The sequence below is a fragment of the Catharus ustulatus genome, chromosome 12 (assembly GCF_009819885.2).
Source record: "Catharus ustulatus isolate bCatUst1 chromosome 12, bCatUst1.pri.v2, whole genome shotgun sequence".
NCBI lineage: Eukaryota > Metazoa > Chordata > Aves > Passeriformes > Turdidae > Catharus > Catharus ustulatus.
The window spans coordinates 5,289,929-5,305,654 of record NC_046232.1 but is presented as its reverse complement, the minus strand read 5'-3'; the positions used below and the strand labels follow the sequence as shown (position 1 = coordinate 5,305,654).

Here is a 15,726-nt window from a genome sequence, read left to right as displayed (position 1 = left end):
CACTAACAGTCATCAGTAAGAGAACTTGCCCCTCCTTGATGGAGCAAGCATGTCTCATTCACTGCGAGTGGCTGCAGAGCTCTTCCAGCTGTTTCAGTGCCCACTGACAACAGGTACAGACACAGACAGGCTGTTCTTATGTCTCCAGTCACCTCCAGGACGGGACCAAGGCAGAAAGTTTGAATATAGATTAACAGGCTCATAATTTTACTTATAAGCATGCTGCACCTGGGGGAGGCTGAACCACCTGCCACAACAGTCTCTTAGTAGGGCTCCTGTCCATTAAAGAAAGAATAATTCACAGGAAGTGGCTTCAGAGTGGATCAAAGCACAAAGAAGAGAGGAAATTACAATTTTGAAAAATATATGCACGAAAAACACATTTGGGCAACTGTGGATTGGTAAACTCTATTTCCTCTCCACCCTCCAGCTGAGCTGCAGCATCTGTCTAATCTGAGCAGCATGAATACCACTTAGATACTAACTATGCCACCTTCTGTACAAGTCTGGGTAAATATACACTGCTACATGAGATACAAATAGAAACATACCTTAATTCAAAACAAAAAACAAACAAAAAAAAATCAAACAGAAAACCCCAAACCCATCAAAACGCAGAGTATTCCTGGATTTACTATTAACTATCACCACTAATTTGTGCCCCTCACTATTAGTTTAAATCATGAAATATTCTCCAACAACCTTTAAGTTACAATGTGGGAAGAAAGACTACTGCTTCACTTCCTGTTTTACTATGGATTAAGTGTTCTAGACCACTTTTGTCCCATCATTTTACCTGACTCAACTATTTCCAGCATTCAGATGCACAACTCTTTCTTTTGAATCAGTGTGTGATCCTTAATCCTTTGTGGATCCAGCCATGTAAGCCAAAATTAAAAGGGGAAAAAGAGGAGAGAAACCAACAGAAAGAAAAAGCAGGAAACTACTTGGCTTTAAACCTAGAGATGCCCCAGCTGCACAGGCTGTGCTCTTTATGGAGCTCTGTTACTGACACCTGCCTATGAGATGAGCAGGTTCAGTGCCTTCCTTTCTGGAGTATGCTGCCTGCTTGGGAACTTGAGATGCTGAGAGGCTTTATGAACAGAGCTGTTGTTTTATTTACTCTCAGTTAATCATGCTCAACTGTAAACAAAATGTCTGTTTTAGTTCTGTTGACAATTATCCACTTGTCAACATCTCCCTCAAGTACCTTCAGCATCTGGCAACAGCACAAAACTGCTACATCAAAATGAACATTTTGTCTCAATAAAAAGATAGATGTGTGGCAGGGTTTCATCTGTTTTCTAGCCCATCAACAGTCAGGCTGCATTGTCACTGATGCAACCAGACAGTGGTCTGTTCCTATGGAATATTTATTTACAAAAGGGGAGGGAAGCCAGATTTTTTTGTATTAGTAAGGCAGAAGAAATAAGAAACCCCCACACTTTCACACAAAGGCAGAGCCAGCCCTACCTGCAGCCTGCCTGGTGCCTTCTGTTGTGCTGGGGCAGGTCCAGTCCCAGCTTCACCAGTCACCTTGCTAAAAGCTGCAGAGTAGGACTTGTTTATTTTGTGGTGTTCAGCAAATCCCAGTGTAAATGGAGACCACTTGCTGGTGCCTCCCCAAATACTTAGAGCGTGATAATCTTTCCACTACCTGCTACACGACCAGGGCTATTTTCAGTCCCTGGGGCTCCCGTACTGATTTCAATTTTGCCATTTCTAACTTAAAAGATATAATTATTCCCATCAGCTAAAAATTCTCCCTGCATTTTAACACAGCCTCCCTCATGCTTAAACTGAAAGCTACAAAATAAATGCAGACAGTGTGGCACCTTTTTGGGTACAGCCAGATACAAACCGGACACTCCTTTTATTCTGAGGGCAAGCAAAGAATCTAGCCTCTCTAACAGGTGAGGCCCCAGGGTGTACAGAACATGCCCTCGCACCTCCGAGGCACCGTGGCTCTGGCTACCTGAAATTGTCAATATTATTTGAAACCTGAACCCACTGTAGCAAAGTAATAGGAAAATCTGACTAACTCCACTGAAAAACACACCAACCCAGTGCCTGAAAAATCACAGAACTGATTTTTCCTCACAAAATAAAATACTCAGGGGTGCAGGGGAGGGCGGGATGCTCGACGGAATGGAGCGGTCAGTGCGGAGAAAGCGCATCCTGGCCCCGGGCCGTGCCGTGCTCCGGGCGGCTCCGGGCCGGTCTCGGCGGGGCCGCGGTGCCTTGACACGCGCTAATCAATCTCCGCTGTGTAATTGATTCTAATGAGCGCGGCTGGCTGGCTCCGCTAACGACCGCCCCAAGTTGGCGGCGGCTCCGGCCACGCTCCCCGCCCGCAGCGCCCGGCCCGGCCGGACCGCCGGCCTTCCCTTTAACCTCCTCCTTCTCCCTCCACAATTAATTGAGATATCTTTTATATTTGATGTGTTGTAAAATTAATGCCTAATTTATGTAATTAGTCAATTAACTGTAATTCTAGCATATGGTGCCAAATGCCCAGAAGGTGTTCTTGTTTCCCAGGTACTTATTTTGATGTCATGAAATGCAGCTAATTAATTTTACATGCATATTAATTTCGGATCTATTTAGAGGCTCCCTTTGTGAAGGCAGATTTAATATTTGTCTTTCTAACCTTTTTGGGCAAATTCAGCGCACGGTGTTGAAATGGAGGTGACTTTTAAAACACATTTCCATCGGTCTCCCTTTCCTCTGCGGAGCCTTTGCTGACACCGGGTCGATCCCTCCTGTGTGAAGATGCATAAGGGTTGATTATCTATAGCTTCCCGCACATCTATAACTGTCGCGAGATACGGCTATTGAATTTAAATCCGATTAATATTTAATATTAAACATTTCTGAGGGAATTTTTGTTTGTTTTTTGCAAAGCACAATATCCCACGGACATTTTTTTTAAATAGCTGCTCTTAATACAATGCTCCTTGGAAAAATTACGAGAATGGAAGTATTGCCTAATTAGAAAATGAGTGTAATCCTGATCGCTGGCTTCTGATGTTCGCAGTTCTGACTGCGCTGAGAAACTACGAGCCCGCTGCCAGCGCGCCCTGCGCTTGGGCTGCTCCTGGCCTCGGGAAACACTCGCGCTACTCCCCAGCAAAGCGTTCAGGTTACACTTCTGTCTCTGTCGGAAAGGGATCGCATTAGATTTTGTCCATAATACTAGGAACGATGAGATTATGCCTCTTCTTTCTGTAGTCTTTTTTTCCTGCGCAGAGATTAAGGGGTAAATCGCATCGTGGGCTTTCCCGCTCCCCAGATGCTGAGAAAAGATTTAAGTAGAAAAAAGAGATGAAACTCGAAGTCTACGCTTCAAATTCCCAGCGATACCCTTTTTCCCTTTGCTGCAACAGCACTAATTGCCGCATTACACTTATCTCTGGGGTGAGGAGAGATAAAAATGCACCTGGTTGAGGGGCGTGGGGTGGGTGCGCTGCCGCTGCCCGGCCTCGCAGAAACGCTGTGCTGCGGAGCGCCGGGGCGGCACTTCGCTCTTTGGGGCGTCTACGCGAGTGCTGTGGCGTCATAAAACTTTTTATCACCCTTTCTGGATAAATTAATGAGCAATTTAATTAATAAAATCAGAGAGCAGCGTAAGTGCTATGATAATGAAGTTAAATGAGCGCGCAGTAAAATATTCACTAATCCAGCACATTGGCAAATGCCCCCTTAATTCTGCTTAGCACTAAAAGGGTTTTGAGCACCATAATGAGATTCCTCTGTCTGCTAATTAATTGACACTCTCCTGAATATTCATATGTGGTAGCACCAATACGTTCCTAATTGCACCGTGGAATGGATCTCAGAGGAAAGTAAATCGCCATAGACTTAATTAAAATAATGTATGCCAGATCCAGCTCGCTGAAGACGAGACATTTGCCATCAAGCGGTGTAAGAAAGTGGCACCTGGTTTGTAGCGAAAAATGAGTAGAAAATCTTTATCCCTCCCAAGGTGAAGTCAGCAGGGGCTTAGAAGCGCCAGGCTTTTCAGCCTGAAGACCTGAAAGCGAGAGCTTCGCCTTCAACCACCGCTGCCAGTGCGTGACCCGTGCGGGCGGCGCGGAGCCCGATCGCGGGCGGCGGAGCCGCGCACGGAGAAACCGCAGCTCAGAGCGGGGGGAGCGGGCTTCGCACGGCGAGGTGGGAGAAATCTGGTCAGGGATGCCCTCTACAGAAACGTTCGGGGAAAACGTTTGTCTCCGGCGAGGGAGGGGAGGAGGGGGGAGGCAGGGAAGGAGGGAGGGAGCAGCCACATTTGTAAACTTTTCCTTGAGGGGAATCCGGTGCCTTTGAAGCTCAGTCTCTGAATGGATTGTTCTTTGCACCTCCAGACTAATACTGTGAGCTAATATTGTACATTTAAATTGTTCTGCTGTTAAAAGCGTGGCAAGTTGCGCTGAGAAATGAGTGCCTGCCTCCGCCTGGCCGTGGCCTCCATCCTGCGCCGGGGGAGCGGTCGGTGGCAGCGCCTGGCGCGCCCCGGAACGAGCTGCGATGGGCAGGCAGCGCCCGGGCCCGCGCATCCCCCGCTGTCACTGAAAGGCAGATGTGAAGCGCTTTGCTAGGTCTTTTCCTTCCCTATCAGCTCAGGAAACGAAAATGAAAATTGGTTTCTTGGAAAAGACAGCTTTTAAAAAAATCACCACAGGTTAGAAACTAAAAAGAGTTTATTTGAAGACATACAAATGCATATTTATTATACACATGTAGGCATTAACAATGTAAATTACACCGCCAGCACTTGCTGGTTGTTTATTCATTAGATCTTTAGAAAATCTACATTGCCTGCAGATAGCGGGATGATAATGTGAGATACACAAGCAGTTTACCCAGGCAGCTCCGCCCGGCTCCGCGCAGCGCTGTGTGCGGCTGCCAACAGGTCCGGGGGCTCGGCGCCGGCCCCGGCTCCCTCCTGCTACCGGGGGCGCTTCTTACAAGTGTAATTCTACCTTGAGCAGAAAACGGCCGTGCCGACTGAAACTGCCGTCACCCAAAACGCAGAGCAAAGGATTTACAGGTCGCGGCTCAAGAGACAGCAAACTTGGACGAAAATACTTCCTAGCAGAATAAACAGGAAAGGGCTCTCCTCTGAATGTCAGCGCAGATATCTCGCTCTCAGAGCTCAAGAAGCTTTGCCATTCCCAATACCTTTTATTCCCATGTAAAATCTTTGCTCGCCAAAAGGGGAAAAAATCCTCTATCAAATTCTATCCTCTTTAGTTGGTTGAATGCTGTGTAACTACCCTATCTCTCAATAATAAAATACGGAGAAATAATATATGGAAAGAAATCGCTGCGGGAAAATATTTTCTAACGTTAGATCCAAATAATTTTTTCCAGGAATGAAATATTAAAGAAGGTTAACATGGGTTTTGCTGCAGAGCTAAGGGTTGATGGGAAGACGGGAGCTTTGCTCGCGTCGTGAGTATAGCGGTCGGGAGCTGAGGATGTCAACAGATGTAAGAAAGCGATGGAAGCCGCTGGACTCGGGAAACGCAATCAGCGCTTCGCTCGCAGCCGCCAGGCTGCCCTGTCACCGTCCCGTCCTGCCCTCCCGCCCCGCTGCCCGGGCCCCGGCCGTGCGGGGCTGCACCGCCGAGCCGCCTCCCGCAGCGCTGGGAGCCCCGACACAGCCCCGACACAGCCCTGCCACAGCCCTGCCACAGCCCTGCGGATCCCCCTGGCCGCGGGGTGGGCGCTGAGCCCGGCCCACAGCGCGGGGAGGGGCGAGCAGCCCCTGCGCTGCTGCGGACACACGGCGTGCCCGAGGCAGCGCTGTCGCTTCCCCGTGGGACGCAGGTGCCAACTCCGGGAGGCTCTGGCGGGCGGTGCTGTCCCGTCCCGTCCCGTCCCGTCCCGCGGAGGGCGGGGAGCCCCGCGCTCGGGAATTGTGTTCCCTGTCCCCGGGCAGCTTGGTGGGTGGCGGCCGGGCGGGGGGCGCTGGGGAGGGGGCGCTGCGGCAGGAAGGGAAAGCGCAGAGCCCCGGCGCCCACACAGCCACACCACACCCCCCCACCGCGCTGCGCCTTCGCGGCGGCAACTTAGGGATTTGTTTGCAAACATGCCCCCCGCCAACAGAGAGAAAAACACAAGCATTCAAAGTTCTGACGCTAATTAAAGGCCGGCTCGTTAAAGACTTCACACAATGCAGGAAAAAGTTTGCCCAAGCCTGAATTCCTCAATCCGTTATTACCTTTGCTTATAAAGAGGGGAAACAACCGTCACGTGCGTCCCATTATTCTTGTGGATATGCAATTAAAAATCATCGTCAATTGTCACAAAAACTATTTCCCAATGTTTGGCTAAGTAATAATTTAGTAATTTAAAGGTGGTTTTGCCGGGCGACACGCACATGCAATTCCAGAAAGATTTACATTGCTTACGGATTTTGAACCGCCGTTCTGACTGCAGCGAGAACGGGACTCGGGCTATTTTTTCTCGCTTTCTGGTTTTGCACAGAACACCGAGACAAAAACAGACTGTAAGAGAACGCGTGAATGGGATGAGGATGTCTTGTAAAAAACGGCTCATGATAAAAAAAATAAAGTTTATGAAATGGATGGATCTGGAAAGAAGACTCCTAAAAAAAAAAAAAAAAAAAAAAAAGGAAAAAAAAAGGAAAAAAAAAAGAGACAGAAAAGAAAGAAAGAAAAGAAAGAAAAAAGAAAATCAAGTTTGCTCCACCCAGCTATTAACCAAAACACAATACCTTTTTCTGGGTGGTACTGCACAGAAGTTGATTCAGTTTTGACAATGTTGTTTAGCTATCATTTGCTATTTTGAATGAATGGGAGCAATCCCCCTTTTTACAACAGTTGTTTCCTATTATGGAGAGGTGCAGCAGTTGAGGGCAGACATGTGAAAGTGGCTGTTTGATTCTCTTTTTCATCCCCCTGACCCTGCCTTTGTCCCTCCTCACCCTGGGAATGTCACGCCTCACTACTTCACTTTGAGATGCTCTAGAAAGTGGCTTTGTTATTCCCTTTTAGACATACACGAAATTGTTCTCATTCCCCCTGCTGTAAAAGATACTTCAAATTGGGACTCGGTTCACAAGTGCAATGCAATTTGGCTTAGCTCAACCTTTGTTCTGCTTGTACAAATGACCAAACAGTGCACACATTATACAGTTGATCTACTGCTCCCTTTACACCAGAGTTAGCGGCAGGGAGAAAAGCAAGTTAATCCCTTCAATACTAAGGTGGCATTTTCAATATTTCCTACAATGTGAAAAGGAGAAGAGAGGGCAGCTTGAAATGCAACATTTGTTTAAAAGGGAAGATTAAAAAGGAAAAGTTTGCGAGACCTCCCCTGATACTTCTCCAAATAAATAAATAAACAAACCAACAAATCCCAAGAGTGTAGATAAATACTCCAGCACCTCCGGGAAGGCGAGGGAAGTTTACCACAAAGACAGGCTCTCAGGGCAATAACGTCGAGACTCAAGCTGGCATCCGCGCTAACAGCACAGTACTTAGCAGAACGCTGGGGAGTCGCGGTTGATGCGCTGCTGAGCGCACGGCCCCGGCGCGCACCTGCAGCCCGGCAGGGGCAGGTGCTCACAACGAAGGGCGCGGAGAGCGGCACGGCGGGGGCAGCGCTGCGTGCCCAGCCCGGGCTCACGCCCTCGGTGTAACCCTGGCACTCCTCGGAGCAGTCCTAGGGAGGTCTTGGGCAAGTGGAGGGAGGGGAGGCTGAGGTGCTGAGTTTACCGGAGCCTGGATTTACTGCCAGCGGCACAGGGCAAAGAGCTCTCCCGGGAAACCGGCTCCGATCAGGAACCAGGTGCTGCGGGGCAGCCCCAAGAGCCGTGACGGGGAAGGACAGCCTCCTCTCGGGGTTAAGGAATCCAGGTGACCCCAGCGCGGCTCTCTGCGCGCTGGAAAAGTGCGGAACGGCTGCCGGGGCCCAGGCCCGACAGCGATGAGCCCGAGACACGGGGACAGTCCGTCCTGGCGTGCGACCCGACGGGGCAGCCGGGTACACCGGGTACGGGCAGCCGGGTAACACCGGGTACACCGGGCACGGGCAGCGGGTACACCGGGTATGTGCAGCCGGGTAACACCGGGTACACCGGGTACACCGGGTACACCGGGCACGGACAGCCGGCTCTCAGGAGGGTGCAGCAGCGAGGAGCGAGCGGGCGGTGGTAGCAGGGCAGGGGCGCCCAGAGGCTCGGGTCCCGAGCGGTGCAGCCTGGCTTAGCTCCCCCCCCATCGAGCACAAGGCGCACTGCACATCCCAAACTATCAGGAATTCACGTTTGGGGAATAGCTCTCAGTCCAGCCTTAACAGGCGGGGGCAGTTTGTTTAGTGCTCATTGGGAAAGGAACAAAATCCTTTTGAAAGGGCGCTAAGCAGTTTCACGCCAAAGTGGCAGATTTGGTGAAGAATGTGGGGTGGGACAAAGCCCCGCCGGTCATAGAGCGGCCGGAGCTCTTCGGGAAACCGCACCGGGAATTCAAGTACAACAGGAAAGCAGGAGACACCAAGTATCTTGGCTTCCTTCTCCTTCTCAGCCCCCGACAAGCAGAAGAAAGCAGAACCATTACAAAAAAAAAAAAAAAAAAAAAAAAAAAAAAAAAAAAAAAAGGGCACGGCTTAGCCGAAATGCAGCCACAACCAACAGCCTGCAGTTGACTTTCCAAAACGGGGGAAGCTTGCTCAGAGACTGGCATTGTATTTTGCAGCCTAGGAAACCCTAAGAAGCTGGTACTTCCCCCCTCCTTTCTCTTTTCTCCCAACTGGTTTGTAAATATTAACAAGGTTGTGAGTATTCTCTCACACAGAGTGGATTTTTTTATCCTTGCAAACTTCTTGGCTTCCCCCCACAGCCCCTCTCCCACTCCTCCCCTCTGCAAAGCTACACACCTGCTTGCAGCCACAAGGACTCAAAAACAATATTGTATTTGTCGCTTTTCTGTCTCCTTTTCCTCTCTCAACAGCCCTGCTTGCCACTGAGGCGAATTGTGGATTTATGGAGGAAAATTAGCATAAATTATTACCAAATCTGTAAACGTGTGTGGTCTTGCTTGTGGGAAAGGGGGCTATTGCAAACCTTCCATGCAGAAAGGTGGTCCATGATGGGCTCCATGCAAGGGCTGAGTGGGTCTTGCATGAAATTGGGTTCCCATTGGGTTTGCACAGATATAATTGACTTATGTGTATTTTATACAGTTTTCCCAACACTTCCTCTGAGCTCCTTATTTGAATTAAACTTCAGATAAACGTCTATTTGTTTTGCTTTTCCACACAATGGATTTGGATTCACTTCACCTTCTCCTCCTCCCTAATGTTGCCTTTCAAAGTAAAAGGGAAATGCTACAACTACATTTAAATCCTATATTGCCCAAGTCTTATCATCTGTTGCGTGCTTAGCACGAGGTGAAACTTTGGGTATCAATTACTGGGATGACTTCGCCTGGCCTACCCCCTCCACTCACACATTCCATTGCAATGGAAAAAAGGTTAAAAAGGAAAAAAACAGCGGGCAGCTTACAGCCATACCTCGTTTGCAAATGTAGCAAATGACAACAGAAGTCGACTTTTCTTTAACTTTACAGCTTTCGGGTTCCTTTCTGCGTCAGCGGTTGGTTTGGTTTTTTCTTTCTTCAAAAAGAAAAGGTACCGGCAAAAAGAGGAAGAAAAGTATTTGTCAGTTTGTGGATTTTCTGACCTGTCTTTTAGATAGGCATCCCAGGAGTGAACTTGGGCCAAGAGACAAAACCCAAACTGGGGAGTGTTAGAAGTTGGGGATGGGGGAACTGGGTGTGTGCTGTGTGGGGGAGGGAAGTGTCCCTTACACCCACATATTTGGGGGCTCTCAATACGAAACCAGAAGCCTTTTGTCCGGTGTTAGAGGATGCTGGGAGGAATCTCCCCTCATTTCAGAATATTGTCTTTCCTGCCCTCTAACAAACATCCGTCGTCTCATCATCTCTTACCCCACCCTCCCCCCGGCCAAAAAAAAAAAAAAATTTGGAGGCTGCCTTCCTGCCCTGCCCGACTGGATGAAGCATCTTGGAGCCGATTAACTGAGCAAGACAACTCCCGGGCTCTGAACAGCACAAACATTCCCAGGCCCTTGTCTGCAAGGGACAGAGATCTGCATGTGGCAGGTCTCCCACCTGAAAAGGGCTCGTTAGCTCGGCAGTGCGGGACCGGTCGGTTTCTTGGATTCCTAGAAACACAATTATTTACTTATTATTCTCTAAACGACATCCTGCCCCGAGAGAGAGGGATTAGATGGGACCGAGGGCCGGGTTGGGCAGCCAGAAGGGAGCATGGTTTAACACACACGAGGTCGGCGCTGTCTGGATATGAAATGTGTTTTGAGGCTCCTGCCAGGGTTGAGGGAGCCCTGCTTGATGGGGACCATCTCTCCGAGAAGACTCCAAGGCTCTCACAGAGCCGCGCTGCACAGAGCCGCCGCCGCTCTCCCTCCCCCAACCCAGCTATTTTTGCTGAATTAAGAAGGTGACATTATTCTTCTTTTCAAGTACTTCTGTTAATATTGAAAAACGTGTGCTTGCATTTCAAGTGCGCGCGCTCAGCCTCAGCAGCCATTTCAATATTAATGAAATTGTTTAATCTCCTAAATTCATCGTGTTTAAGTTACGTTTTGGTGAGTTATTGACCGACTCCGAAAATATTGTTAATGGAGTTGATGTGTATTCACCACAAAGGCTCTTCCTCCCCGGGCTCGAAGCTCAATTCTGGCTCTAGGGTGACAGGATGCACCGCAGCCTCGGGAATACACATCATGCAAACTTCCCTCCTGTGCCAGGGCAAGCCTGGGCCCTTCTGGGCCTGATCCTGCCCCCAGGACACACGGCTGGCAGTGAGTTGCTCGTCTAGGCTGCGGTTCCAGGATCGGGCCTTGGTTCCCGGGGAGGAGGGAGCACCGTGCATCCGAACGAGCCCCATCTCAGGTGTTACACGTCCTGCCTGCCACACACACAAGTGCGCACCGAGAAGCGCACAGGCGGGCGAGCAGACTGAGACATATCACTCCAATCCCGCAGAAGGCGTCAAGATGACGATGTTTGGCAGAGTGGCCGCTGACACGGACCCATTAGCCCAGACAGCTCTGCGGGACCCCCCAGCCTTGAGGCCGGCGGGCGCATCAGCGGATACCTCCCGGTCCCGCGAGCAGAGCGGCGGCGTGGAAGCAGCTCGTTACCGAGCACACCGGGGCTACGGCACAGCCAGCAGCCCGTTCGCTCTGATCTATTGAGAGCAATTCCCGCGTCTTTACACCAACAGGTCCGCGGAACTAGAGCAGCGGTCCTGCATGGGTTGGGCCGGGGTGGGAGGGGGGACTGACTTCCCGGGGCGGCTACCGAGAAGCCCCGATCTTACCGCTCCTCGAAAGAAACTTCGCTCGGGGAGAGCGGATTTGGCAAAGAGAAAGTCTCTCGTTACAGGGGAAAAGGCTCGCCTTCAGTTAGCCAACAATACAAATCAGATAACAATGCAGAACAAACAGAATACCACAGCCAAGCAATTTTCATGTCAAACATCCCACTGCTCAGTACCTCCATTTGCAAGTGTGAATTGCAGACTAAGCTTCCTGCAAAGTCCACAGAGAGGTTAGTACATACCTTCCCCCCACCCCCAGTCACCGAGTACCATCGCACTGCAATTCCGCTGGCGGAGCCTTTTCACCCCTCGCCTTGTCTTCAAATGGAAATGATTCCCATTGGCCCAAGGTGTCCATGTAAATAGGTGTAAATGAAACCAGATTATGCCTTTCTCTCCAGCCCCCTCCTCCCTGCTCCCCTCCCCCTGCTCCCAAGGCGATTGTCATATGATAGCAAAGAAGTGGCACATTAATGAAGCGCCTCTACAGGGGTCTTTTCTGCTCATGTCACCACATAAAACTATCAGATGGCTAGAGGAAGGACATGGAGGCAACTAGTTAGCTCATCGCCTCTGCGGAGAAGCAAACAAGCCTCTGCTACAGTGCAGCTGCCGGTGGTGTAAAAGAAGCTGATTCAGCCCGCGGAGGCGAAGGGAGGGGTGTACAAGAGGATTCCCAAAACCGAGCCAGCTCGCTGCCTCCTCAGGACTAAACCGGAGCAGCGTGGCCGCGGAAGGAGCGAGAGACACGGCGGAGGAGAGGGGTGGGAAAGAGTCCGGACTCCCAGCTGCGTCCCGGATGCGGACTGTCAACTTCCAGCAACTTTAAGGTGAGCTTATGCACGGGCTGGCATGGAGTTGTGTGGGAGCCGAGGGGAGGAGATGGGGTCCCTTTCTCCTCGCCGAGACCAGAAGACAGAGTTATCACTAGAGTAACTTTACGGACGCGGGCTCCTGCGGAAGGGCCAGGCTGAGGGAGGCCGGAGCTGGGAGAAGCACCTCGCTTTTCCCCCTGCGGCGGCACAGGGCTCCGGGCTGTTTTCTCCTGTCCTCATCCGCGCCCTCCCACCATCCCCCCCCGCCCCCACCGTCCCCCCTTCCGAGGGCTGAGATCCACCGTTCCCCTTCCCTGTGCCCTTCTTTCTCCAGCCCGGCCCTAGAGCTACCGGCTGACCTGACTGGGTGTCCGTGCAAATCCTCTCGGACTCACCCCTCTACCCCCTCCTACCGCCCCCTCCCCTTGTCGCTGCCCTTCTGCAGATCTCCGCGGGTACCCTAGCGAAGATGCCTCGCCCGGGCAGAAACACTTACAGTGATCAGAAGCCTCCCTACTCCTACATCTCGCTGACCGCCATGGCGATCCAGAGCTCCCCGGAGAAGATGCTGCCCCTGAGCGAGATCTACAAGTTCATCATGGACCGCTTCCCCTACTACCGGGAGAACACACAGCGCTGGCAGAACTCCCTCCGCCACAACCTCTCCTTCAACGACTGCTTCATCAAGATCCCCCGGCGCCCCGACCAACCGGGCAAGGGCAGCTTCTGGGCGCTGCACCCCAGCTGCGGGGACATGTTCGAGAACGGCAGCTTCCTGCGGCGCCGCAAGCGTTTCAAGGTGGTCAAGTCGGACCATCTGGCCCCCAGCAAGCCGGCGGACGCGGCGCAGTACCTGCAGCAGCAAGCCAAGCTGCGGCTTAGTGCCCTCGCGGCCACCGGCACCCACCTGCCCCAGATGTCCACGTACAACCTCGGCGTGTCCCAGCCCTCCAGCTTCAAGCACCCGTTCGCCATCGAGAACATCATCGCCAGAGAGTACAAGATGCCCGGGGGCCTCGCCTTTTCCACGATGCAGCCCATGCCGGCCGCCTACCCCCTCCCCAATCAATTGACTACGGTGGGCAGCTCCATTGGCACGGGCTGGCCCCACATGTACAGCTCCGGCATGATCGACACCGCCACCCCCATCTCCATGGCCAGCAGCGAGTACGGCGCCTACGGCGTGCCCATCAAACCGCTCTGCCATGGGGGGCAGACTTTGCCGGCCATCCCCGTCCCCATCAAGCCTACCCCTGCCGCGGTGCCAGCCCTGCCCGCCCTGCCCGCTCCCATCCCCACCATTCTCTCGAACTCGCCGCCCTCTCTCAGCCCCACGTCCTCGCAGACGGCCACCAGCCAAAGCAGCCCGGCCACCCCCAGCGAGACTCTCACCAGCCCGGCGCCCGCCCTGCACTCCGTGGCTGTACACTGACCCGGGTCGCCTGCACGGACGGTGTCTTCCCTTTCTCCCAAAGTTTCCTCGGAGCTCTCCCCCCATCCCCTTCTCTCCCTCCTTCCCCTTCTTTCCCCTCTCCTCTCTACTCTTTTCCTCGAAAGTAGAGACTTTCCCGCGGGAAACTGAGGTTTGCCGTTCGCGTGAGCTCCCTTTCCGCTTCGCCCCTTCAGCCGAGCCCTCCCTCGCGCCTCGGCTTCTCCCCTGGCTCTGAACTTTGTTTTCCGTTCTTTTGAGGCGAAAGGAACCGGCCCGGCCCGCCCCCTCCCGCCCGGTAGGAGCTGCCACTTGCATCGCTAGTTTTCCAAAAGTACTTCAGGCATCTTCGATTTGTCGGCGACCAGGCAAGCCTGGCTCGGCGATGCCTCTTTCCCTTCTTTTGTCTGGGGAAAAGCAGGGCTTTATACAGGACCAATCTTTAGTACCATAAACAAGAATGGCTGCTGTGTCACTGCATGAGAGCAGCGACGTTTCCAGCCTCCAAGCAGCGAAGGCTTGGATCCTGGAAACGCCGGGAAGCGCTCGGTGTCTTTGTGCGGGTCCCGGGGCAGGGCTCGGCCGGGCAGGGCTCGGAGCTGGAGCGGGGCTCGGAGCTGGAGCGGGGCCCGGAGCTGGAGCGGGGCCCGCAGGTGCGGGAGCGGCGGGGGCGGCGCGGAGCGGGACCCGCGCACCGAACCGGGTCACTCACGGCACACCTATCATGTTTACAAAGCGCCTGTTTTAATGTAAATACTGAACTTGAGTCTGTACTGTAAATCAGATGAGGTCCCTTTGGCAGTACCTGTTGTAACGTGGATGTTTACTGTAGTTTTCAGGTGAAAGAGGAGTTGACTTGTCTGTTAACTTCTGGTAAATCCGAATGTTTGGGGGAGCGGAGGTTTTCTTTGTTGTTGGCTTTTTTGGTTGTTGTTATTATTTTTAAAATTCTGTAGCTATTTACTTCATAGGTTAAAACAAACAACAACCATAATTATAATTAAAATAAACCTGTTACCAAGCACACGACCCGACACAGCTTAAAGAAAAGCTGTTGAAGTAATTGGTAAAATGTGGAAAAGTAATACAATAGCAGGTACAAACTGTGGAGGTCATCCTGATTTCTGCTGGAGCTTTGCAGACAAGAGAGAGGGGGCTAGGGAAACTGTAAATGTTTGTGCATATGAATGATTATAAAATGTGTAAAATGCACTTTTGTTTGATATACTCCTTTCTAGTTTTAGGTAGTTTGCTGGAAACTGAACTGTTGTTCTGTTGTGAACCGCTTAAGTTAAGAGAAAAAAAAGAACACCCCCTCTAAACAGCATTAGTATCTATTGAAACTGTAAGGACATTTATTTTAAACTTTTTTTTCCTGTACAGAATAAGCATGGCATTTTAAATATTGGTGTTCTTGTTCCCAGCATGTGTGTTTTAAGACAAAGGTTAAACAGTGTCTACATTAAATTATGAACCTAGTCGTCCAAATAATATTTTCTCATTAAAATATGTAAATGCAGATTTAGTTTCTTATTTGTCTTTTTAAAGAGTTTACACGAGAAAAGTAAAAACATTAGTTCATGATGAAGGAATGGTGTTATTCCAATATTTAGACATTCTAGCCAGCCTTTTCACACAAGGTTAGTATGAATATAGTCATTAATATAGCACAACTTCATATACAAAATTGTCATTATTTCTGGTTTAGCAAACATGATAACATATTCTGTGGGGCTTATATCTATATACCTGTACATTATGCAAGCACACACATCTAAATTTGTGCCCTATACACTTATACCCAATATAAACACATATTACATTCATGACTGTGTGTATGTATACTTATCACCTACTTACTCCCAGTTATATTTTCTCTAAAGAGTATAAAAATTTGTAAGCTTCTGCAATACAAAGCAAACATAAAAAATCTTTAAAGAATTAGTTACTTTTTAAAGACTGAGAACATTGAATTTCTTTTTCAGTGGTGTTATTTCTTTAAAGTGGCATTGCAAAATCTTTTTTGAGAAAAAGTGAACTATTGTAGCCTTTTACCTGGTGTTTAAACCTCCTGAAGCACAAGTTAGT

At 50.5% G+C, this 15,726-nt stretch overlaps 1 protein-coding gene and 1 long non-coding RNA gene across 2 annotated transcripts in view; one reads left to right on the top strand and one right to left on the bottom strand.

Moving 5' to 3' along the window:
- The window catches only part of LOC117001955, a 110,380-nt gene extending 100,753 nt beyond the window's left edge, over window positions 1-9,627 (bottom strand). The window contains exons 1-2 of the long non-coding RNA XR_004419192.1: window positions 9,541-9,627; window positions 2,651-2,762 (exon numbers count right to left, since the gene is read on the bottom strand). This is a non-coding gene — a long non-coding RNA (uncharacterized LOC117001955). The remainder of the gene's footprint in view (window positions 1-2,650; window positions 2,763-9,540) is intronic.
- A 383-nt stretch (window positions 9,628-10,010) lies between these two features.
- Window positions 10,011-15,464, top strand: FOXB1 (forkhead box B1). Its single transcript, XM_033070702.1, has 2 exons — window positions 10,011-12,224; window positions 12,655-15,464. The coding sequence occupies exon 2, from the start codon at window positions 12,679-12,681 to the stop codon at window positions 13,639-13,641; it is 963 nt and encodes a 320-aa protein (XP_032926593.1). The 5' UTR covers window positions 10,011-12,224; window positions 12,655-12,678; the 3' UTR covers window positions 13,642-15,464.
- The last annotated feature ends 262 nt before the right edge of the window (window positions 15,465-15,726 follow it).

Bases quoted from the DNA above. Each gene is read 5' to 3' on its own strand.
- FOXB1 (XM_033070702.1), top strand. From the start codon at position 12,679: ATGCCTCGCCCGGGCAGAAACACTTACAGTGATCAGAAGCCTCCCTAC.